General features: G+C 37.8%; 1 protein-coding gene across 3 annotated transcripts in view; it reads right to left on the bottom strand.

Moving 5' to 3' along the window:
• arfgef1 (ADP-ribosylation factor guanine nucleotide-exchange factor 1 (brefeldin A-inhibited)) overlaps positions 1 to 24191 on the bottom strand; it is a 192469-nt gene that overhangs the window by 33622 nt on the left and 134656 nt on the right. For all 3 annotated transcript variants that reach the window (XM_072571482.1, XM_072571483.1, XM_072571484.1), the window contains 10 exons: positions 21637 to 21802; positions 16610 to 16761; positions 14398 to 14526; positions 12289 to 12447; positions 8932 to 9082; positions 6960 to 7059; positions 3502 to 3542; positions 3241 to 3410; positions 1530 to 1681; positions 830 to 1002 (listed from right to left, as the gene is read on the bottom strand). In XM_072571482.1, the coding sequence (XP_072427583.1) occupies positions 830 to 1002; positions 1530 to 1681; positions 3241 to 3410; positions 3502 to 3542; positions 6960 to 7059; positions 8932 to 9082; positions 12289 to 12447; positions 14398 to 14526; positions 16610 to 16761; positions 21637 to 21802 (1393 nt within the window). The remainder of the gene's footprint in view (positions 1 to 829; positions 1003 to 1529; positions 1682 to 3240; positions 3411 to 3501; positions 3543 to 6959; positions 7060 to 8931; positions 9083 to 12288; positions 12448 to 14397; positions 14527 to 16609; positions 16762 to 21636; positions 21803 to 24191) is intronic.

Below are 24191 nucleotides of genomic sequence, written 5' to 3'. Positions count from 1 at the left end.
CAGTAGAGGGATTTGAACGCATGCATCTAGAGCATTAGCCTGGTCCTTTAGATTATTAGTCTAGTGACATGACTGCTATATCACCAACTCCTCAAATATGACAACGACAATTGGAGATTCTCATGTGTTAAGATACTAAAGGGTGAGATGAAAAGAAGCAGTAAGTTCAAAACTGAAGAGTTGGACTATTTAAATTGGTCCAATACTGTTGTTAAGAAATACAAATACATTTAATTGCCATTGCTGAAATTTAATTAACAAGAATTGACAATGAGAAATCAAGTGATCATGCTATAAAAGTAATTTTATGCTCTATAATTAATCATTAAAATCCATAAAAAGAAATGATTTCTGAGGTCATAGTATTAAAACATTAATACTTGCATCATCTCTGTGCATTGTTATAATTTAGATATAAAATCCAAATTGCAAAATTGTGACAGATATCAGCAGCATGCAGTAAATTAGGGATAAGTGCCAAAAGTGAAGTAGTCAAAGTGAGATCAATAGGATGTGCATCAAGGTCTAGGGATAAAATCGACATCATTCACCCAACATAAACTTTCCATGATGCTTTGATTTTCATGGTTGGGCATAGAAAACTACTGAGTGGTTAGACAAGGTACTAAACTGTGAAAGGTAAAGAAGGATGGTCCTTCTTTATATGGAGCAGTTCAAAAAATTGAAGGTATACATGCTTGCCCATTTTAAATTCTAACTTTAGATTGAGTAGGAGGGGGTGTCAGAATTTATTTATTAAAAACATCATGGTTAAATGAATCGTACTTCCAAAATTTCATAAACTGGATGACACTGAAAGTATACTCACTGACAATGTGCCCTGTGGTTTGAAATGCTAGTTCTACTATACTCTCATCTTGATCGGAAGCGGCCAGGTGAAAGACAGAGAAGATGTTCTTCCACCCAGAACGAATATTGCCAGCCTGTGAGTTAACCATCTGAGCTATACACCGAACCACCATATCACGGATTGTTGGCGATCTTCAGGTTTAAAGAAGAAATTTGCAAGAATACAGATGAAAGCATTTAACATATGCAACTGTAAAATCAACATGTATATGGTGAAACATGCATTCTTTGTAAGCATAAGTAACAGGTGAAGAAAGGGAGAGTTTGTACATAGATTGCTTGAACATATGTTATTTAAGCTAACCTGAACATCGACCCTAGTTTACAAAACTTGAGTTCCAAACATGTAACCTAAAATATCTTTGCTAAAAATTACAGAAGGTGAAGACAATTTTTGTATTCAAATATCATTAAAAAAAATGCCATCTTCAACAACTTATCTTGCTGCTTCTTAAATTATTTTAAAAATTACACTGATTATATAGCAAATAAAATGTAATTTTGATATTGTATAACATATCTACAACTTTTCAAATATGAGCCATTTTTATTATAACTCATCTGTTACAATAGTTTTTATATAATTTCTGCATGAAATTGAAATTTGACTACAGAAAGGAAACAATTTCTTTTAAAATCTTGTTCACTTGTAACTTTACCTGTTCTTTTTCATTATGTGCTCAAATGGTCTCAAGAAGTCCTTCTGAAACCTGAAGTTAGCAAGTTCTCCTTTCTCTAAGAATTTCATTGATAACTGCCTCAGAGAGTCTACTGCAAAAATGGCAACATCTTCATTGGGATTACAGCCAACCTGATAATAGATGGGCAATACAAAATTCATAACAACACTATAAAAAATCACTTTAATCAAAGTCAATTCAATGGATTGATTTCATCCACTAAATATTACAAATTCGTATGAGAAGATCATATATGGTGAACAAAATAAATTTGCATTATAGTAATGACACTGGATATTTCAATCTGATTAGACAGTCTACTATGACACTGCAAACAAAACTCAATTGAAGGTTAAATGATGAAGGCAATGGACCAGGGTAGATGGAGAACTGGTCTCTAGAGGGTAGACAACAAAAAAAAAGGTAAAATAAAGGCTAAAGTTAGGTGGAGATGATAAGTTGTCTTAATACAAATGGAAAAGCAGAAAGCAACTGAACAGGGGGATCTGGGAGTCCTTGTCCATGAATTGCAAAAAGCCAGCATCTAAACATAGCAGGTAATAGGGAAAGCAAATGGAACATTAGCCTTTATTTCAAAGGGAATGCAGTATATGAGTACAGAAGTTTTGCTAAAACTATACAAGGTAGTAATCAGACCACAGCAAGAATCCTGTGAACAGCTGTAGGTCTAATATTGACATTTTATTCTTTCAGTTGTGAATCTGTGGAATTCACTACCTCACTTTAGTGCATACTGGGATGTTGAATAAATTTAAGGAGATAGACAGATTTTTGAGTCATAATGAGTTGAAGGGTTAAGGAGGCCAGGCAGCAAAGAGGAATTGAAGCCAAGATAAGATCAGCCATGATCATATTAAATGGTGGAGCAAGCTCGAGGGGTTGAAATGCCTATGCCTACTCCTAGTTCTTATATAATTGGAAGTTCAATTTTCTCTTTAAAATTATTAGTCTCTATGGGGAATGTAACATAAAGTATATTATGGATGATTAGTGATAAGAGAGAGAAGTGATCAGGCGATAAGGTCAAAAAGGCTGAGGAACCAAAAAACAACTAAGTAAAATTTATATAATTTCCGATGTTGATTACATTTACCAAACAAATCTTAATATTAAATACCAAGCATAATGAGGGAGTAGGCAGGGTTAATCTGCATCAAGGAGTGGAAGACACATTAAGCTCCCAATGCAACAGCATTTTTAAATGTACAAGGTGCAAGTCCAGTAGCAGCTGTTGTTGACTGAATAAATGCCGGTGTACAAAAGTCTATACATAATAAACACAATCATGCCAAAAATGTAATTGATAACATGGCATTAAGGATAAATTCTTTGCATCAACACTTGAGCTAAGGAACCATGAGAAGTAAAAAAATTATGCAAACATCGTAAAATACTTTTTCATTTGGACAAGTAAATAAGCACATTTAAAATGAGCTTATGATAGATCAAATTACTTTCAGAACATTAGGGTGGCACAGTGGCTCAGTGGTTAGACTGCTGCCTCATAGCACCAACGACCCAGGTTCAATTCCTGCCTGTGTGTTAGGTGCATTAGTGGGGTTAAGTGTTGGGAAATGGATCTGTGTGGGTTACTCTTCGGAGAGTCAGTGTGGACTGGTTGGGCCAAATGGCCTGTTTCCAGACTGTAGGGAATCTAATCTAAAATTACCTTATTGAAATGGTCGCCAATGACCTCCCATATTCTGGACCACTGTAGCCTTATTCGTCCCATGTTGTAATAAGATATCTCAACAATCTTCTGTAGACTGAACATTCGTGGATGTGTTGGTGAGGCTAACTCATCCATGGAAACAGCACAAAGCCAGCGTACAAAATCAACTGTAAATAAAAAATAACTACAATGTTATCCAATGCACCAGTGGAGTAAACTGACATAGAAATATTAAAAATATTGATAATCAGCACTTACCAATAGCATTTCCATCAAGTCTTGTAGATCCTGTGAAAATTCTAGAATGCAATAAGTAGATTTTTCATTTTGAACATTACACATAAAATGCACACATGGCTCTCAGTCACATGCACCAAAGGCCATAAAATACTGGAAAAGGGACAGAGCAGGCAAAGTTTGCTATGGTGTTAACTGAATTCAATTAACTTAATATTGGCTGAGGACGTAAGTATATAAGAAGAGGTGGACGATTTCCTTAAATGCATACAAGAGAATTTTCTCGATTACAGAAATTCAGGTCTGTCAGCATCTGTGGGAAGAAAATAGAGTTAACTTTTCAAGTCCAGTGATTGTTTGTCTTGAAGAGTGTCTGGACTTGAAAAGTTAACTCTATTTTCTTCCCACAGATGCTGCCAGACCTCCTGAGTTTCTCCAGCAATTTTTGTTTTTGCTTCCGATTTCCAGCAGGTGCAGTTCTTTGTTTTTGCCTTACTTTAATTTTCTTTATTAATGTGTTTCCAACTCAAAAACAACGAAAACAGAAATAAAAACAAAGCTTTGGAAAAATTCCAAGCTCTACAGCATCTATACAAAGATAGTTAAAATTTGGTCCAAAATAAGTCTTCTTTGGAACTCTTGAGCAAAATGGGAAGACACATATTAGATGATATTTAATACTGTAAAATATTCACTAGGATGAATGAGGAGAGACCATAAAAAATAAATGGCGCAATCTCATAGGGAATGCAAGAACAGAGATGTCAGTGTATATCTGCATACAAGTCTTTGAAACGAGCAACTCAAATTACAAAAGCTATTAAAAGATATAAAGGATTCTTGATTTAAACAGAGTTACTAAACAAAGAAAGCAAGGAAGAGATACGAAACCTTTATGAAAGGTTGGCTAACTGTATTGTGTTTTGTGGCTAATTGTGAATATCAAACGTTAAGGATGACAAAAGACATAGATATTGCAAAGAGAAGGTTTACTACAATAGCTCACAGAGTGGCAAGATGAGGGAAATTAGGGTTGCTCTTGCAGCAGGGAAGGTAATGTGACCAAAAATCATAAAGCATGACAACAGGGGGAAAAAAAAGGGAAAACAGTTTCCGGTGGTAGAGGTTTGGTAACCTGTGGACTGAACATTAAGATAAAAGAATCAGCAGTGAAATGAGGAAGTAAAATACGGCAAGTAGGAGCGGTAATGGACTATTTAGCCGTTTGAGTTTACCCCACCTTTCAATAAGGTCACTGTTGATTTCCCCTATCTTAACCATATCGCTGCACTATTCCCATTTCCACTAATGTTTTAATATGTAGAAGTCTATTGATCTCGTCTTGCTCAAAGACTGAGCCTCCACACTCCAGAATAATTTTTTAAAAAACATTCAGCAACTTGACTGCACTACCACTTCGTTGTGGAATCAGATTCAATAATAACATAAAAGAGAGAACTGGATTGTTATGTGAAATAGAAAAAAACTGTAGGCATTTGAGAGAAGAGTGGGACAATGGATGTTACTCGATTCATCTTTCAAAGAGCCAGCACCTGCAAAAGGCAGAATGGCCACCTCTGTTCTGTATCATTGTTCATTCACAGAATGACAATTCATTGCTATCTCTATTTGTCCTCAAGAAGTTGACAGTCTCTTGTCTTCTTGAATCCCTGAAATCCATGATGTGTAAGGATACCCACAGTTCTGTTAGTGAAGGTGTGTGTTCCAGGATTTTGACTGTAAACAGTAAAGGAAGAGCGATATAGCTCCAAGTCAGGATAATGTGTGGTTTGGAGGAAAACTTGCAGATAGCACTGTTCCCATGTATCTGCTAGCCTTGTCCTTCCAGGTGGTAAAGGTCACAGGTTTGGAAGGTGCTGTCTAAGTAGTCCTGGTAAGTTTTACAATGAACCTTGCAGGTGGTACACACTGCTGTAGCTGTACATCGGTGGTGATTTGCATCAGAATGCAAACTGGAAGAGTTGAAAAGATACCATTTAAGCAGGTTGCTTTATCCTGGGATGGCGCTGAGCTTAAGTATTGTTGGAGCTGCACCCCTCCAGGTGAGTGGGGAGCATTCAATCACACTCCTAACCTGTCTTGCAGAGTGGACAGGCTTTGGGGAGTCAGGAAATGAGTTACTTACTGCAGTATTCACAACCTCTCATTTGCTTCTATAGCTGCAGCATTTATATGGTTGGCTCTGTTCAGTTTCTGCCCAGTATTAATGCCCAGTTGACAGTAGGGATTCAGCAATGACACCACCATTGAATGTCAAAGGTCGATGGTTGGATTCTCTCGTTAGAAATGGTCACATGCCACTTCTCAACACTGCAGTGATATCTTTTGGCTGAGATTCCAACAACTAACTCTTTTGAGTTCAGTATAACTCCAACCAGCAGAGAATTTTGTCGTCAATTCCCAGTGGGGCCACTTTTGTTAGGATTCCTTGATGTTCCATTCTGTCAAATCCGCCTTGATGTCTCCCTTATTTCTCCTCTTAAATTCAGCACTTTCAGCTATAGCTTGCAATGAGATCAGGAATTGAGCCGTTGGAGAGACCACAAATGTCACTTGATAGCACTGTCAATAACAGTTTCAACCCTTTGCAGATGAGAAAGTAAACTTTTCAGACAGTCATTTTGCGGACAATATATACCTGAGTAAGTTTTCACATCAGTTTGGGTAGGGGCATAGCCAGTTCTAGAACAGATGCTTTCAGTACAAATAGTAGAACGTTGTCTTCAAGTTTTTCTTGATGCCACTAGGAATGAACCAAATTGATTGAAGACTGGTATCTTTGATGCTGGGGACCTCAGGAGGAAGCAGAGATGGATCATACTTCTGACTGAAAGTACTTGCAAATGTTTCAGCGTTGTCTTTTATACTGAATTCCTGGGCCCCATCATTGAGAATGGGAATATTAGTAAGCATCCTCCTTGAATGTGTTGTTTAGCTGTTCAGCACCATGCATGACTGGATGGGAAAAACCTCAGAATTTTGAGTTGTCTTATAAGTTGTGGGGTCGCCCTGTCGATTGCACTTCTGCTGTTTGGAACATAAGTAATCCTGTGTTGCAGTTTTTCCACGTTGACACCAGAATTTACATTGTTACCATAAATACATCTTAGACCTCAACAGATCAAGATCTCTCGGAATATCTTGCTGCTCTACATCACTTGTGTCTTTCAAGATGCACCTTAAAATCTGCCTCTTTGTCCAAGTGTTTGGTCATCTGTCCTAACATGCTGTGGCTTAGTGAAATTTTGTTTGATAACACCCTAATGAAGTACCTTGTGATGTTTTGTGATAAAAATGCAACATAAATTAATTATTACATTAATTTTTCTAAGGACAGGGTACCTCCTCCATTAAACTACTTTGATCAAACACTAAATTGTAAATGAAAGTCAAAACATAAGGGACAAAGTAAACGAAAAGGATGACAAAATGTAAATCTGAAATCAAACTGGCCTTACCTGTCAACTGCAACAACAACACTCTGTGAGCTTGTCTCACCAATAGATTCCTGGATGCTGGCTATTTGTTTTCGGTCCACAGTCCCACTGACTAGAGTACCTGAGTAGGCATTGAAACAAATGCTACTGGATTAATTTTTTTAGGGTTTTTATTTACTCTAGTGCAAACTTTTAGTTTGTAACACAAAATGCAATCTGTATGTGTAAATAATTCTAGACAGAAGAAGCAATTACAGGGTATTGCAAATATACAGTACCATTAAAAAAAGGTAATCATGTTAAATTTACAAAGCAATAACCCAAATGGAAATAACTTTTTAATGACTCAATTTGAGATGTCAGAGCAAATGTAAAAAGAAGACAAGCCCAGATTAAATATTTTAATACCAAAAGGGTAAAATTGAATATGCAAACATTTATGTTCTCTGTTACAGATTCGCTAATTATAGGATACATATTAAATAGTTTCTACTGCAAAATTTAAAGCATCTGAATGTTGACCAGATATTCGAAACTAACCCAATCCAATTTGCCAGCATTTGGCCCATATCCCTCTATACCTTTCACATCCATGTACATGTCTGGGTGACTTTTAAATGTTGGAATTGTACCACCTCCACTACTTCCTTTGGCAGCTCATTTCATACACCCACCACACTCTGCATGAAAATGTTGCTCCTTTGGTCCCTTTTAAGTTTTACCCTCTCACCTTAAACCTATGCTCTCTAGCTTTGAATCCCCTACCCTGGGGAAAAGACCTTGGCTATTCATTCTATCCATACCCTTCATGATTTTACAAACTTCTGTAAGGTCACCCCTCAGCCTGTGATGCTTCAGAGAAAATAACACCAGCCTGTTCAGCCTCTCCCTCTAGCTCATATGCTCTAACCCTGGTAACATCCATGTAAATTCTTTCTAAACCCTTTCAAGTTTCACAACACCCTTCCTATATTTGGGAGACCAAAAGTGAACACTGCATTCCAAATGGGGCCTAACCAATGTCCTGTATTGCTGCAACATGACATCTCAACTCCTTTACTCAATGCACTGACCAATAAAGGCAAGTGTACCAAACACCGCCATCACTAACCTGTTTATCTGCAACTCTACTTTCAAGAAACGATGAACCAAGGTCTCCTTGTTTGGCAACACTCTCCAGCATTATACCATGAAGTGTATACATCCTGCCCTGATTTGCCTTAGTAAAATGCAGCATCTCAGATTTGTCCATATTAAACTCCATCTGGTAGCACCTCTACCTGATTTTAGGATGGCCTGAAGCCTTAAGAAATGTTGCACAAATGCAAGCTTTTCTTTTCATGCCATTTCACTGAACCATTCCTCCAATTCAGTTCCTTTTCCACTTTCGACTTCAAGTCTGATATTTGGTTTCTCAGAAATCACACTGATGGAATGAGTTGGAAACTTCTTATGATTCATTTTTCTTGACCCTCTTAAGCACTCTAATCTAAGTGTCAAATGGCTGGCTTTCACATCTTACTGTTTATAGGAAAACTGAATGAAGACTTGAATGATAAAGATGAAGACAAAACGAAGACAGCAGGGATAAGATTTTGGTGGCTGGGGATTTACTCCAGAAGGAACTGCATGTGAAAATAAATGAGAACTTGAAACATTAGACAGTGAACCAGTGGTGGACAACCACTAAAAATGCGAAAGGCTGAATGACGTACATTGTTTCAGAATGCTGAATTTGATAGGAATGGACCTACCATAATCCATATTCCCAAGAACCTGCACAGAACTTGGCCTTGTAGAAGCCTGTACGTCCTGCTCAGTGTTAAATATAGTGATTGCAGGCAAGTAAACTGAATTAAAGGTGCTGTGCATTGAAAAAGCTGGCTTCATGCAACAATTACATTTTAAAAGAAACATCAAGGCCAAAAACGGCAGCACTTGGCCATGGTGAAATTTACTCCCAAGCATAAATTGTTGAAGAAAATTAACTTACCCAGTCCCAAACTTAAAAATTCATCAGCTGTCTGGTCTCTGGATCCAGAAACTGATCCTTCTCGACCTCGAACTGTTCCAGAAATATAACGTGCTTTTACTCCAGTCCCTATTAACTGGGCCAGTTCCAGCTGACTGATACATTTTAAGATCTATGAACATTACAGATACAAGAAAGGACAAAGTTACAAAATATTTTGAATATATTACAAAATTAGAACTAAAAGAAAACAAATTGAATTAAGGACATTTAAATGTTCTGAAACAATTTCTGAAGGTTTACACTGTCACACTTGAATGATTCACCTCAAAGTGAAATGAATTATGCTGCTGTATAATACAACTGACGTGTTTATGAAATCGTAGATCTAAGAATTAATATTAGACACATAAAAGATGACAGACTTTGTTTTAAGCAATCGTGACTAAAATACCCTTGCTAAAATGAATGCCCTACACTGAAATGTACATATTGAGAACTACAATTGAGGAATATAGAAACTAAGCTAAAAGGAAAAAAAATGTGAAACATGACTTGGATTATCAGGTGTCAAACTAATATTTTAGCACAGGCAAAGATTACATTAGACAATAGGTCAATCATGAACTGTCAATATCTGTCTTCAGTTACCAATAATTTAAAAGTTTAAGGCACAAAAGGTGGCCATTTTCCCTAACGTGTTAGCAATGGTTCCCTGAATAAAAATTTCATTTGGTGCCAAACTCTATGAAGTCTCACGTGATTTAAGGCAGAGGTTAGGATAGATTCTTAGAAAGCTAGGTGGTGAAAGGATTTCAGGGGTAGACAGGAATATGGATTTGAGGTTATAATCAGATCAGCCATGATCTTTTTAAATGGAAGAAATTGTGAGGGGCTGAAATGCCGACTCCCACTTCTTGCTGTATGTTTCACTTGACAAAGAGCAGTAGCACTGCTCCACACTCTACAATTCAATGCATGAACACTAAGGGGCCCAGCAATGATCCTTATGGTTTGTCACAGCACTCCAGCCACCAGACACATTAACAGCCTTCTTCCACCATCCTCTTACCTACAACAAAGCCAAATTTGGATCCAATCGGCCAAGTTACCCTGGATACCACGTGTTTTTATCTTTATCAATCTCCCACGCGGTACCTTCTTAAATGCTGTGAATTCCATATAAATTACATCAACTGCACTACCCTTATCTATACGCTTGGTCACCTCCTCAAAAACTTCAATCAGATTAGTTAAGCATGACTTCCTCTGACAAAGCCATGCTGACTACCCCTGATTAGCCTTTCCTTTCTATATAGAGATTAATTCTCTCCTTCAGAATTTTCTCCAATAGGTGATGAGATTCACTGGTGAGATTCACTGGTGTACAATTCCCTAGATTATTTCTACCACCTTTCGCATTATTTGATCTTTTTTGCACTATGTGTACAACTCTTGACCACTCCAGTTGAAATGCTGTGAACAATTTTGGTCTTCTTATCTAGGGAGAGATAAAGTGACATTGGAGGGAGCCCAAAAGGAGGTTCACTCGGCTGATCCTGGATATGGAAGGACTTTCTCATGAGGAGAAATTAAACAGATTGGGCCTGTACTCATATGAGTTTAGAAGAGTGAGCGGTGAACTTTTTGAAACATACCAGATTCTATGGGGATTTCAAAGTGCAGAAAGATTTATTCTCATTGTGGGAGAGTTTAGGACCAGGGGACATAATCTCAGAACGAGGGGTCATCTATATAAAATAGAGATGTGGAGGAATTTCTTCTCTTAGAGGATACAGAATCTATAAATTTTTTTTTAATCACAGAAGGCTGGTGAGACTGGGTCTATGCAAAGTCTAGATTAGAGTGGTGCTGGAAAAACACAGCAGGTCAGGCAGCATCCGAGGAGCAGATTAATTCTCAAAACAAGGTAGATGTGATCGATATGGACTTCAGTAAGGCGTTTGACAAGGTTCCCCATGGGAGACTGATTAGCAAGGTTAGATCTGACGGAATACAGGGAGAACTAGCCATTTGGATACAGAACTGACTCAAAGGTAGAAGACAGAGGGTGGTGGTGGAGGCTTGTTTTTCAGACTGGAGGCCTGTGACTGGTGGAGTGCCACAAGGACTGGTGCTGGGTCCTCTACTTTTTGTCATTTACATAAATGATTTGGATGCGAGCATAAGAGGTACAGTTAGCAAGTTTGCAGATGACATCAAAATTGGAGATGTAGTGGACAGCATAGAGGGTTACCTCAGATTACAACAGGATCTGGTCCAGATGGGCCAATGGGCTGAGAAGTGGCAGATGGAGTATAATTCAGATAAATGCAAGATGTTGCATTTTGGGAAAGCGAATCTTAGAAGGACTTATACACTTAATGGTAAGGTCCTAGGGAGTGTTGCTGAACAGAGAGACCTGGGAATGCAGGTTCATAGCTCCTTGAAAGTGGAGTCACAGATAGATAGGATAGTGAAGGCGGCATTTGGTATGCTTTCCTCTATTGGTCAGAGTACTGAGCACAGGAGTTGTGAGGTCATGTTGCAGCTGTACAGGACATGGGTTACGCCACTGTTGGAATATTGCGTGCAATTCTGGTCTCCTTCCTATTGGAAAGATGTTGTGAAACTTGAAAGGGTTCAGAAAAGATTTACAAGGATGTTGCCAGGGTTGGAGGATTTGAGCTATAGGGAGAGGCTGGGGCTGATTTCCCTGGAGCATCAGAGACTGAGGGGTGACATTATAGAGGTTTGCAAAATTATGAGGGGCATGGATAGGGTAAATAGACAAAGTCTTTTCCCTGGGGTCTGGAAGTCCAGAACTAGAGGGTATAGGTTTAGGGTGAGAGGGGAAAGATATAAAAGAGACCTAAGGGGCAACTTTTTCACGCAGAGGGTGGTACGAGTATGGAAGGTGCTGCCGGAGGAAGTGGTGGAGGCTGTTTCAATTGCAACATTTAAGAGGTATTTGGATGGTATATGAATAGAAAGGGTTTGGAAGGATATGGGTCAGGTGCTGGCAGGTGGGACTAGATTGGGTTGGGATATCTGGTCGGCATGGAGGGTTGGACCAAAAGGTCTGTTTCTGTGCTGTACATCTCTATGACTCTATGACTTTATGATTAAAATTGTCTGAAACATGAAAACATCTCAACATTTGCCAGGACACCATTTTATAACTTTAATAATACTCCAAGAGTTAAACATTTTGCCTAATGCATAATTAAACAATTCACAGCAATTCAATAAATGGATACTGATGCAAAGTTAATACCTAAAAATTCCATCTCAACAATTTATATTATCAACCGAAGTCAACAAGTTTTTGCCAGTCTCAGAAAGGAAACATAGTAGTAAATATTAAGACATTTATACCTCATGCCAGGAGGTCCCAAGGTAGTTCCCATCTGTGTGAGCCACTGTGATGAGTGTTTTGATAGTATCTATGTTCTTCTGCTTCATTTCAGTAATGCCAGAACTGGCCGTTAACAAAGTAAATCGTGCAAGAGCCTGCACATAGGCATCTCTTTCAAGCTGTTAACATAATTGTTGTAATTAAAGTCATTTTAAAATGCAATAAAAGATACAATATTATTTTACTGTATGACACCAATGTTCATAGTTAGCTAATGAAGTTCACCATCCTTTGAATCGGAAAACAAAAAGTACATAGACTGCTTCTCTGTACAGAAAGAGAACGATGCTTTCCAATCAGACGAGTATTACCTACATCATGGCTCAGTGAGTTTGATGAATTACCAAACTGACTGTTTTGATTCACAGCATTGTCAATAATTGTTTTTAAATTAGAACATTTAACATTTTTCACCCTGAAAATACCGGCATTTAATATGAATACACTGTAACTTATTAGAGAAAGTTATTCAGAAAGCCTGCAATAGATCTTCTAATCCTATCACAAACAAAAAATTAAGGTAAAGTGTATACAATTTATTCATATGTCTTTATACTTCATACAACCACATCCAGGTTACAATGTTTTAAGGCAGTTTGAGCAACTTCAGAAATTAAAGTGAGACATTAATCCAGAAAAAAACTCTACACAAGTACACAAATTCTCCCCATCAACAACTATGGGCACACCATACCATGACATACTCAAAACAAATATACTTGATACAGGTAACTTTTTAAAGGCTGAACATAAAAGTACATGGTGTCCTCGTGAATAGTCATGGATATGATCCTGAAAATTGTGACTTTGAGTGAAAAGGCTTTGAGTAAAGGATTGATTAATTTTCATGAACCATAGTTAAGTTCCATAGGGACTACTTCAGCAGAGGAAAAACAATTAAAACATTATGCATGCACCACCTGTACTTCAAGTTCTGGTAAAAGAGAAGAAAGTAATATACTATTCTGCAGTACTGGTAGTTTGATCAGGCTCCATCTAATTGCAGAGGCTGATCAGTGCAGCTGAAGTCCCAATACGACCTGTTTCTGTAGTGCATTGGTTATCACGTTTGCCTCACACCTGAAAGGTCCCCGGTTAGCCCTGCCGCCTCACAGCGCCTGGGACCTGGGTTCAATTCCCACCTTGGGCGACTGTCTGTGTAGAGTTTGCACATTCTCAGTGTCTGTGTGGGTTTCCTCAAGGTGCTCCGGTTTCCTCCCACAGTCCAAAGATGTGCTGGTTAGGTGGACTGGCCATGCTAAATTACCCATAGTGTCCAGTTATGTGCATGCTGAGTGAGTTAGCCATGGGAAATGCAGGGTTATAAGGATGTGCATGGGTGGAATGCTGTCTGGAGGGCTGGCGTGGGCTCAATGCTCCCACACTGTAAGGTTTCCATGAACTACCTCGACTGACCAAACTCAGCCACGAGATGGAGTCCCAAGAACCTCAGTTTGACTGCAGCCATTGGTAGACCAGGAGCTTAAAGCTAAGAATGAAGTGCCTTGTGCAGAAAATGGGCTGGGGGTGTAGGGGTTGGTTACTGATGGTGGAACGGCAGGATAGAGAAGCAAGGCCATAGTGAGCAAGCCAGGAGGCAAGGTTGGGAGGAAACAAGGCTCAGAAGGTCCAACGGCAGGAAGTAAGGCCAAAAGAAAAGCAGGGCAATTAAAGATGGGCAATAAGTATGGCCAGCCAACAACACACACATCCCATGAGTGAATATTAAAAAAAGGCACTTTCCTCACAGCCAGAAAATGGAGTGGGTGTTTGTGATCCAGACACTGCTGTACTGGATGCTAAAACAAAAACAGCAACTCAAAATGAAAAACAGGCCCCAAAGAACAAAAAACATACAAAATGTGAAGTGGGGCAATGCTAGATTAACCTGCATGTCTCAACATGAGAAATCTCACTAACATTGTGGCATATATTTCTGTCTGGTTCAACTCAATTCCAACCTCTGGAGATTTAGAAAACAGGATAAACCTACTCTTACAAACACAACCTATGCCATTAAACGCTATTGGAACAAAACAAGTTGATTTATGTAAGGGTGAAGATATTACCTGAATATTGAAGATACACGCAGTCCGGATAGCACACCGTATGCCCTCCAGGCAAAGGAAGGTCACCTCTGTATCATCACAATCTTGTAACCCAACACTGAAAGCTGCCAGAAATGGTGTCCAAGCCAACTATGAAACAGAAATTTTATTTTTAAAAGCTTTTATGAGAAAACAAATATACAGCATATCCTACAGCTTATCCTCCAGAGAACACTCTACTGCACTGTTTCCATCACTAAGGTGCGAGATACTTAACTCGCAAAGATACTGCAATAAAGTAACCTGCTTCTTTCTAGTCCTTATTTCACATAAGTTAGAGATTTAACAGTTTGTAACCAATTACTGCTAAATCCCTGTGGTATTAGTGTCTGAACAAAAGTTATTTTAAAATAAGATTCCAGTGGTAAATCATAATACCTTTTCATGGCATTTTCTGCTGTATTGCAGAGAAAATTAAGAGGCATAATTCACTTCTTTAAAATGCTGCAAAATGGAGACACAAATGCTGAAAGATTACAGGAATCTTGACTTGACTGGAAAACAATCAAAACTTGCCCTGACATTAGATCAGCTTTGATTCTTGTTGCACAGAGCTCCATGTATGGAACAGTCTCAAAGCCAAAGGTGTTTATCTCATATACATCAAATCCTTTATGAATGTGCTGGATAATTAATAAACTCGAGGTTGAAAAACAAATTCAGAAAAAGAAATGCACAATGGCTTCTGAAGCCATACGTATGCTAAATATAGATGAATAATGTGCAACTAAAGAGATGAAATATTCTGAATATTTATTCAATTTGGTTTAGAAAAGGCAGAATTAAGAACAAGGGATACAATTGCAACATCTTTCTTCCAGATATTACACGAGATAGCTAGAGACCATAAGGGAGCATATGAAATGAAGGGAAGGGGACTTGCTTGCTGAAGTGCATAATTATTCTGAAAAAAAAAAGCTGGCGATTACAGGTCAGACAGCATCCACAGAGAAAGAGCAAGCTAACATTTCAAGTCTAGATGACTCTTCATCAGAGTCATCTGAACTCAAAATGTTAGTTTGCTCTCTCTCCATGAATGTTGTCTGACCCGCTGTGATCTTCGGCTTTTATTGCTTTCAGTACAGATTCCAGCATCTGCAGTAACATGCCCCCATGCAATGCATAACTGTCCCATTGCTTTTTCATTTAAGACTAATTTACCTGAAAATACATGAGAAAATTCAGAAAGATTTTGAAGCCCACCTCAGTTCTTCGTGAACTGACAGGAAGATTTGCATATTCAAATGAAATAGTGTTTTTAAAATACAAGTTATTTTTCAGATTGTAAGAAATCTTAATAGTTTATAAACATAGACTTTTTTAATATAGAAGTTTCAGACAAATTACAAATTTACTAAATGTTTGAAGATTACAAGTGATAAGAAACTATTTTACTCAGTGTTCAAGGTCAGTGCATTCCATCACTTGAAGTCACTTGTTCCATTGTGTTCTGAACTTATCAGAGATTAGCACAATTTTTAAGTGAAGTGGGCACCCAGTAGAGTGGATGTCTTCACCTTGCAATGTTCAAGTCATTAAAATCACGCAGATTTTCTCTTCAGGCTTTTTCGCTGGCTGTTTGATGCTCTGTGACTTCTAAAGCAAAAAATACGCTATGTGTTTCTATTTCACTGAGCAGCTTCAGGCCAATTCACATCAAAAACCTTCTCATAAAACTTTGCTCGCATTCTGACAGCTGTGAAAATTACACCACAGTAGATATAATCCACAACGATCTGAATAAATTAATAGCACTCACAATAAAATATCTTATAACAATCTGAACAAAATTCAATTCACTCCATCCCCCAATATTAATAAGTTTCCACAAGATTCCAATCTTTAAAAGATTCCATGATTCAGATCTGTGCTAAAAATACATTATTTCTTCCTTATACAATATCCTATTTCTGCAACATGGATCCATTATTTGAGGGTTTTTTTTACATACACATACTAACAAATAGTTTCCCTCTTTCAACAGAGAGGGGATTAACAAGAAGTCTGTTGACCAGGACGCTGGGCAAATAAATTGCACAGGTGGTGAGTTGGGAGGTGGTGCATGGTTTTTAAAAACCATAGACTCAAAAGTGGTGATAAGAAAGTGGCAAGGTTTATTCAAGAGATTAAAAGATAATCATCAATACATTTCTACAAGCAACTAATAACTTACTTTAAACATTGGCCGAACATGATCCAAGTGTGTAGCACTGGTAAAAGGTGCCTGCACATGGCTTACAGCCTCCATGAGGGCTTTGGCAGTTTTAGCCATTTGCTCCATCTCCAGGTTATAGAGAAGTCTTCGCTGTTTCTCACTGGCTACATCTGTAAGTATTGAAAGGTATAAAAAAAGGTTCATGTAATTACTAAATTTTCTGCTTGGAATTATATATTCAAAAGCAATAACAAGGCTTTGACTCTGATGATTTCAAACAATAAATTACAAGCTACAGTAACATATAATAGCAGTAACAATACAGCTTTAAGTTCACTCCAGAATTTTGTTTTAATCTATGAAACCCTTTGGGTTTTGCTTTCATTTTAAATTTTGTTTTCATGGCTTGGTGCCATGCTGGGTTCCAATTGTTGTTGCATTGCAGGTTGAATGCTAACATCCATACTGAGATTGGTGATGCAACTGTTAAGTTTATTAATAGCTCATTACTGACTATTAATAGTCAGAATGAATCCTAATTTCAGAGAAACGCAATCAAAAAATCCTATTTCATAAACAATGCGATACACATCATTTTGCAAAGCTGTAAGATACAGTGAGAAAATAGAAACAACTTGCGAACATGTTACAACAGAAGGCAAGATACTGGTAAAGAACTCATTTTTACTTTTCCCATTTTCTGCACATCTTCCTATTTTAGAAGAGCAGTATTTTTGGTACGAGGTGGCAGTGCTTACAATGTAGAATAATCTCTTCATTGACTTGTGTTTCTTTAGTTTCAAAATATTTGTTTAAGATATACTCTCTAGTAGACTTAATTTCAACTTGCAGGTTCAGACCTCTAGATGCAGAGATCTGTGTAGTTGACATCATCAAGGGGTTCCACTGGCATCTGTATGCCTTTGAATTACAGAATGACAATTAAATTTTGAAAAAAAATTATCTTAGCTGACTGCAATGCAGTTATGAAAGTTCTCTGGTGTTGAGCCTGTTCATACGTTTTCTTTTCTGAGTACCTGCTTTCATGCAACTCCTTATCAGAGAAAGAATGCCAATTTTACAAATTACAATTTCCTGACAAATATGCATGGTATAAAGGTTCAGTTTCTGATCCTCTTTCAATTATGATAGTTGCCAGCCACTCTTGTTAAAATATGATTGATGTGTTTGATCCACAATAGTCAAGACACCACCAATTACAAGTGCCCTTCTAAGCCACTCACCATTCTGACTTGTTAGTATATTGCCCTGCCAGAACCTCTCTCCTTAATGACATTGTGAATTTACATACACTAAATGGACTGTTGTGGTTCAAGAAGGCAGCCCATCACCACTTTTCAAGGGCAAGTAAGGAAAGGCAATAAATGCTGGCCCAGCCAGTAATGTGGACATTCCAAGAATAAACAAACTGTAAAATAAAACCCTAACTTGCTTTCTTTTTAACTTCAGCCTCTACAAAATACTTACTCAGATGACGACACATTAAAACCTATTACAAAAAACAAAATTACACAACTGCATTTCAGTAGAAGGAAATTGTGATGGATCATACTTCAGAAATTGGCTTGTACCATTCTCACCTGGTTCCTTTCCTTAGCTACCTAAGCCAGAATATCTCTTGCACTGCCTTCGCCTCCTGCTCTTGCAATATTACTGCTGATGTCCCCCAGGTGTCTATTCCTGATATTCTCCTACTTCCCATCAACAAGCTGCTCTTAGGCTACATCATCTGAAAGCACAGTGTTAATTTTCGCATGTATGTCAATGACATTACCACCTCCCTTGATTCTCCACTGTAGCAAAATTATCATACACAAAAAGTTTCTCCAAATAAATATTGGGAAGATTAAAACCCATCAGTTTCTGCCCAACTCCAAACGTTATTGCCTAGTTACTGATGCTATCCCTCTCCCTGCAACTGTCTGAGATTAAGTTTGGTGCTGTGTTTGACTCAAACATGAAATTCCAACATATCTGGAGTCTCAGCAAGATCAAGCACTTAAATCTCCATAGTGTTACTTGACTTTCCCCTGTTCCGACTCGTCTTGCCACTGAAAATGTCATTTATGCCGCAATATCGGTGCTCATCTAATTCTGGCTTTTTGAGATTCCCTGAAGTTAACTGTTTGATCATTTGTAGTAATGCCTAGATATTAAGTTCAGGAATTCACTTCCCTTTACTGCTTTAGACACGAGTGAAAATTTAACTTTTTATTCACACATTTGGCAATCTGGCTGACAATCTTGTTTTAGGCTTGGCATGAAATGTTAGTTTATAATTCTCCCCTCAAGGTTGTTGGGATATTTTATTAGGGTAAAAGTAGGTTTCTGTGGCTTCCAATTTCTCAGGCAAAAGAAACTCAGACACAACTCTGGCAAGAACTGTCAGCATGAAAAGACAACAGCCCTGTCCATTGTGATCCTAATAAAGTACTTTAGTAGCCTTTATGTCATAAGAGGGAAAGCAAAGAATATGTATGTGCATGAAGATCACATGAATTCTGTTTTAGAAGATTCTGACATCAACTGAAATCCTACCTGGAGGTCAACTGCAAAACTAAGAGTCTAATCTTTTAAAACATCTTCCTTGAATGACAATATTATCTTTTATAAAATCAGATAACTGAGCACTGAATGGGGTTTTCAAGTTGACTTACCTCGTACAATTTGGATTAGTGACATTATCATCACTAATTCACTTGATTTAAATATAGTCATAAAAAATTGCAAACTGGTACCCATAAGACAATTATTATTTATTTTCCAAACAGATCTCAGCATGCAAAGTCCCAAGAAAGCAAACAGTATTTCCTTCGACAGTGCATCACCAGCTTGAGTTGGTTACTTGAGGTGTAAGCTTGCTTTGGTCTATAACATGGTGGTCTCAAACCTATTCAGTGCAAAATGATTTAATTAACAGCATACATAGAGGTCAATGGCTATTACAAAGACAAAGTTGAAAGGAGATCAGAGCTAGCCACCAAATATTTTGGGGTATGACTCCATTTACAAAGACAGGCAGGAAGGAAATGGTGGTGAGGTAGCTCTGTTTGTATGAGATGGAATAAATACAACAAGAAATGACCTTAGGAAGATGCAGAATCCATATTTATGGAAATAAGAAGTATCAAGGGGATGACGACTGGTTGGACTAGAAGACTATATTGGAAGATAACGAATAAATCAAGACATAATGAGGGTATGGAAAAAGGACAGTACATTGATCATGGGTAACTTTAATCCGCAAGTTAATGAGGAAAATCTAATCTGAGGTAGCCATGAGGAACAATTCATTGAGTCTATGTGGCGATGGTTTCCTGGAGCAACATGCGGTGGATCCAAAAAAGGATCAAGTTATTTTAAATCTGCTAATATGTAATGAGGTGGATTTAATAAATTACCTGGGTAAAAAACCCCTTAGAAATCAGTGATCAAAGCATGGTTTAATTTAGAACTCTGGTTGAGAATGAGAAACTTATGTTGGAGACAACTGTGCTGAACTAAAATAAGGGCAAATACTGAGGTAGAATTAGCTGGAGTGGACTGGATGAACAATGCCAGACATTTAAGAAAATAGTTCATGATTCACATCCCTGTGAGGAAGGAGCAAAAGATAAACCAACAATGGCTAGCCAAGGAAGTTAAAGACAGTATTAAATTGAAAGAACAATCATACAATCATTATTGGTAGTGTAGAGTAATGGAAAAGGTTTTAAAAAAAAAAATGACAAAAGATGACCATGTAAGGGAGAAAATAAACTTTGTGGCTAAGCTAGCAAATTATAAAAAATATATTTAAAGCAAAGCGCACAAAGTGAACATAGACCCCCTCAGACAACATGGTTGGAAATAACAATGGGGAACCAGGAAATGGCAGAGGAGTTGAATAAATACTTTGCATCATTTTTCACAGTAGTAGACACTAATAGCATTTCAGAAATGCTAAAGAATCAAGGGCAAAATGGGGAGGGGGAAGATGGAAGGAAATAAATACAAATAACAATCACTAGAAACAAATGGGTTAAAGGCTAACAGGTTGCCAGACCTGACTGAGTGCATCCTTGGACATTAAAGGAATTAAAGGGGATAGTGGATGCGCTGGTAATAATCTTCTAAGAATCCTTAGGTTCTCAAGAAGTCCCAGAGAATTGGAAAACTGCCAATGTAACACTTACTCAGAAAGGGAGAGAGACTAAAACTAAGTAATTTTTGTCCAGTTAGCTTAACACTGACCACTGGGCAAATGTTAACATCTATTATAAAGTATGGAGTAACACCGCATTTATAAATACATAATATATCAAGCACAGTCAGCATGGCTTCATGAAAGGGAAATCACGTCAGACCAATTTATCACAATACTTTGAGGTGGTAACAAACAGAAACAATAAGGGGAATGAAAAAATATGAAGGGCATTTGATAAAGTACCACGTATAAGGCAAAGTAATAAGAGCCCATGGTTGATGCTTGTATATAATAGGCAATTGCTTAAATAACAAAAGACAGAGTTGGGAAAGGAGCATTTTCAGGATGGCAACCTATAACTAGTGGAGTGCCAAAGACAGCAGTATTGGGGCAACAATTATTCACAATATATACGAATGATTTAGGTAAGGGAGGTACATGTGGATGTCACGAAAGTAAGTGGGAAAACAAGCAATGAGGACGACAACAAAAATCTACAGAAGGTTTTTGACAGGTTGAATAATTGGGAAATGGAATAGAATACAGGAAATGTGAAGTTTTGTACTTTGGTAGGAAGAATGGAAGAACTGAATATTATTTCAATGGAGGAAGACTGCAGAAGGTTGCAGAATAAAGGATTTTGGGAGCCCTCATGCATGAATAGGTTGCATCCAAGTTTATCGGGTAAGAGGGAAGGCAAATGGAATGCTGGCCATTATTTCTCCTGCAATGCCTTATGGTTTTACAAGCTCTACTATTACTTTACATAAGAAACTTTACTGAGAAAATTATATTGATAACAGAATAATTTAGAATGGAGGGTCATTATTTCACTTACTCTGTTTGGAGGACTTGATTGCAAGCTCTTTCGTCTCCTTCATTGAAATTTTCTTTCCTGCTATTTCATCATAAATAGCTGATAGATATTCTTCAGGTAGATCTTTGCTGTCATTGATTCCTCTATTCATCTTAATATACTGGTCTTTTGTCATTTTATTCTTAACCTTTTCAAGTCAATGAGCAGAAAAGAATAATTTAAATCATATTTTATTGAAGACTTGCTTGCAATATATACCAATCAGGCACAAGGTTACTTCCTGAATAACAACCTAATGATGCTGACTCATATGTAGAAGAGGGAAGCACTAATTCAATAGAGAATGCAAGAGTGCAAAACAAAGAGAGGTTGGAAGAAAAGGATATACATAGGCTTATCTGAGAGGGGTTTGGGCAGTGGGTGATTGGATTAATAATGAAGCTTAGTTGCAACATCCTTTGGATTGAATCACATACGAACATTGTTTAAGCTTGCAAGGAACAGCCATTCAGGGGGAACCAAGGAGATCAAGCTTGGGAACTAAATATACAGTGGTATGTGACCTTTCAAAAACATAGGCAAGAAAGATAGGCAGGCTACCTCTGTTAGAATGAGATGACTAAGTACAATGGCAAGAAATGACCTTAGCTTGGAAGATGTAGAATCCATATTGGTGGAGACAAGAAATATCAAGGGGAAGACAACAATGATGGGACTAACTGAAACAAACAGCTGACAATGACCTTTGAATCTTTTTAAAGCATGAATCTGTTTTGCAGTGAGATGAAATAAATTCAGGAAAATAACTGGATGAGCATTATAATAATGCCACTAAGCACTTTTGAAGTTGCAATGTTCAAAGTTTCAAAGTAATGAAAAATACTTTGGTGGAATTGTTACACTATACATTTCACATCACTCAAATGCCAAACATTGACCATTGCCAACAAGTAATAGTGTACCCATCTATCCTCGAAATGTAATGGCATGAAAATCCATTTAATGATATGGATCCTCAAAGCTGCCTAATTCAACAACCCCTAATTTAAAAAAAATAAATTTTTTTAGCCGTCAAACTTGCTTTCTTGGAACTCCAATCCCCTTCACTTCATTGTGGGTCTAAATACACCAAATGGTTGGAGATGACAACTCACCACAACATTCTTATGGGAAACTAGGGATCGACAATAAATGCTGGCCGAGCCAGTGATAACTATATAAACAAAAGGAAGCCAATTAATGTTTGATGATTTCTCTTCCTATTTACATATCCAATTCTCATAAGGCACTTCAATATTCTAGATTCTCTCGAGCACCTCCAGTAAAGGACAAGAATTAAATCAAAAACGCAAACTTAGGAACGCGCAAGCAATCAACATTCACCACCCTATTAAGTAAAACTCCAAAGGAGAAGAAAGGAATAGCGGTAGCAATGTAATTAATTTGATTTATGGAGTAAAATGCTTAAACAGAAATACCCACATAAATATTTCCATAAGAGATGTACAGCATAATTATTAAAATCAAGAGAATAACTATATTAGCAAGTTTTGACAAGGTTTGTAGCTCAGGTTGAGGTTTTGGATGTAGATTTGCTCACTGAGCTTTCATTACCTTACAAGGTAACATCTTCAGTGGACCTCATGCGAAGACCGACTTCCAAAAAATGAAACCAGAAAGATCCAACACACCACACTTCTACTGATTACCCAAAATTCACAAACCAGGAGCCCCCCTGAGACCCATAGTCTCGCTACCTGGAACACTAACTTACAGATTGGTAAAGGAGCTACAACACTAAAACACTTAATAGAAGGCTCATGCCACTCCATCCAGTCCACCCAAGAATCCCTGAAGACCAAAGACACTAAGATAGAAGAGGGTGAAATAATGGTCTCCTTTCTTGTAACAGCCCTGTTTACTTCAATCAACATTAACCTGGCCAAAGAAACACTGACTACACTATTAGAAGACCCAAAGACACATACACCAAACATAGTTAACTTCCTCAACAAGGAGAATATCAGCAAGCTAGTGGAGGTATGCCTTACCACCCACTTCACCTTCAACAACAAAACTTACAAACCAATGGAATACCCGTAGGATCTCTGATATCAGAGTTTTTAGCAGAGGCAGTAATGCAGAGACTTGCGTAAACATCTCAGCCAACCATTCAACCCAAACTCTGGGTTCACTACGTCGATGACACCTTTGTCATTACGAAACGAAACAAATTAGAGGAAACCTTCAAGACCATCAATAATAGCCTTACTGGCATAAAATTCACTAAAGAGGAGGAAAGCAACAACAAAGTGCCATTCCTAGATGTCACAGTAGAGCAAACAGCCAATGGGGAACTTCAAACAACACATACGGACCAAATATTGAACTACAGAAGTGATCATCCCAACACCCATAAACGAAGCTGCATCAGAACATTATTTCAATGAGCCAACCCACACTGCAGCACAAAGGAACTATGCAGAGCAGAGGAAAATCACCTACACAGTGTATTCAAAAAGAATAGGTAACCCAATGAATACAGGATTAGTGGTGCTGGAAGAGCACAGCAGTTC

This window comes from Chiloscyllium punctatum, chromosome 5, assembly GCF_047496795.1.
Source record: "Chiloscyllium punctatum isolate Juve2018m chromosome 5, sChiPun1.3, whole genome shotgun sequence".
Classification (NCBI taxonomy): Eukaryota; Metazoa; Chordata; class Chondrichthyes; order Orectolobiformes; family Hemiscylliidae; genus Chiloscyllium; species Chiloscyllium punctatum.
This window is presented reverse-complemented; position numbering and strand designations above follow the sequence as displayed.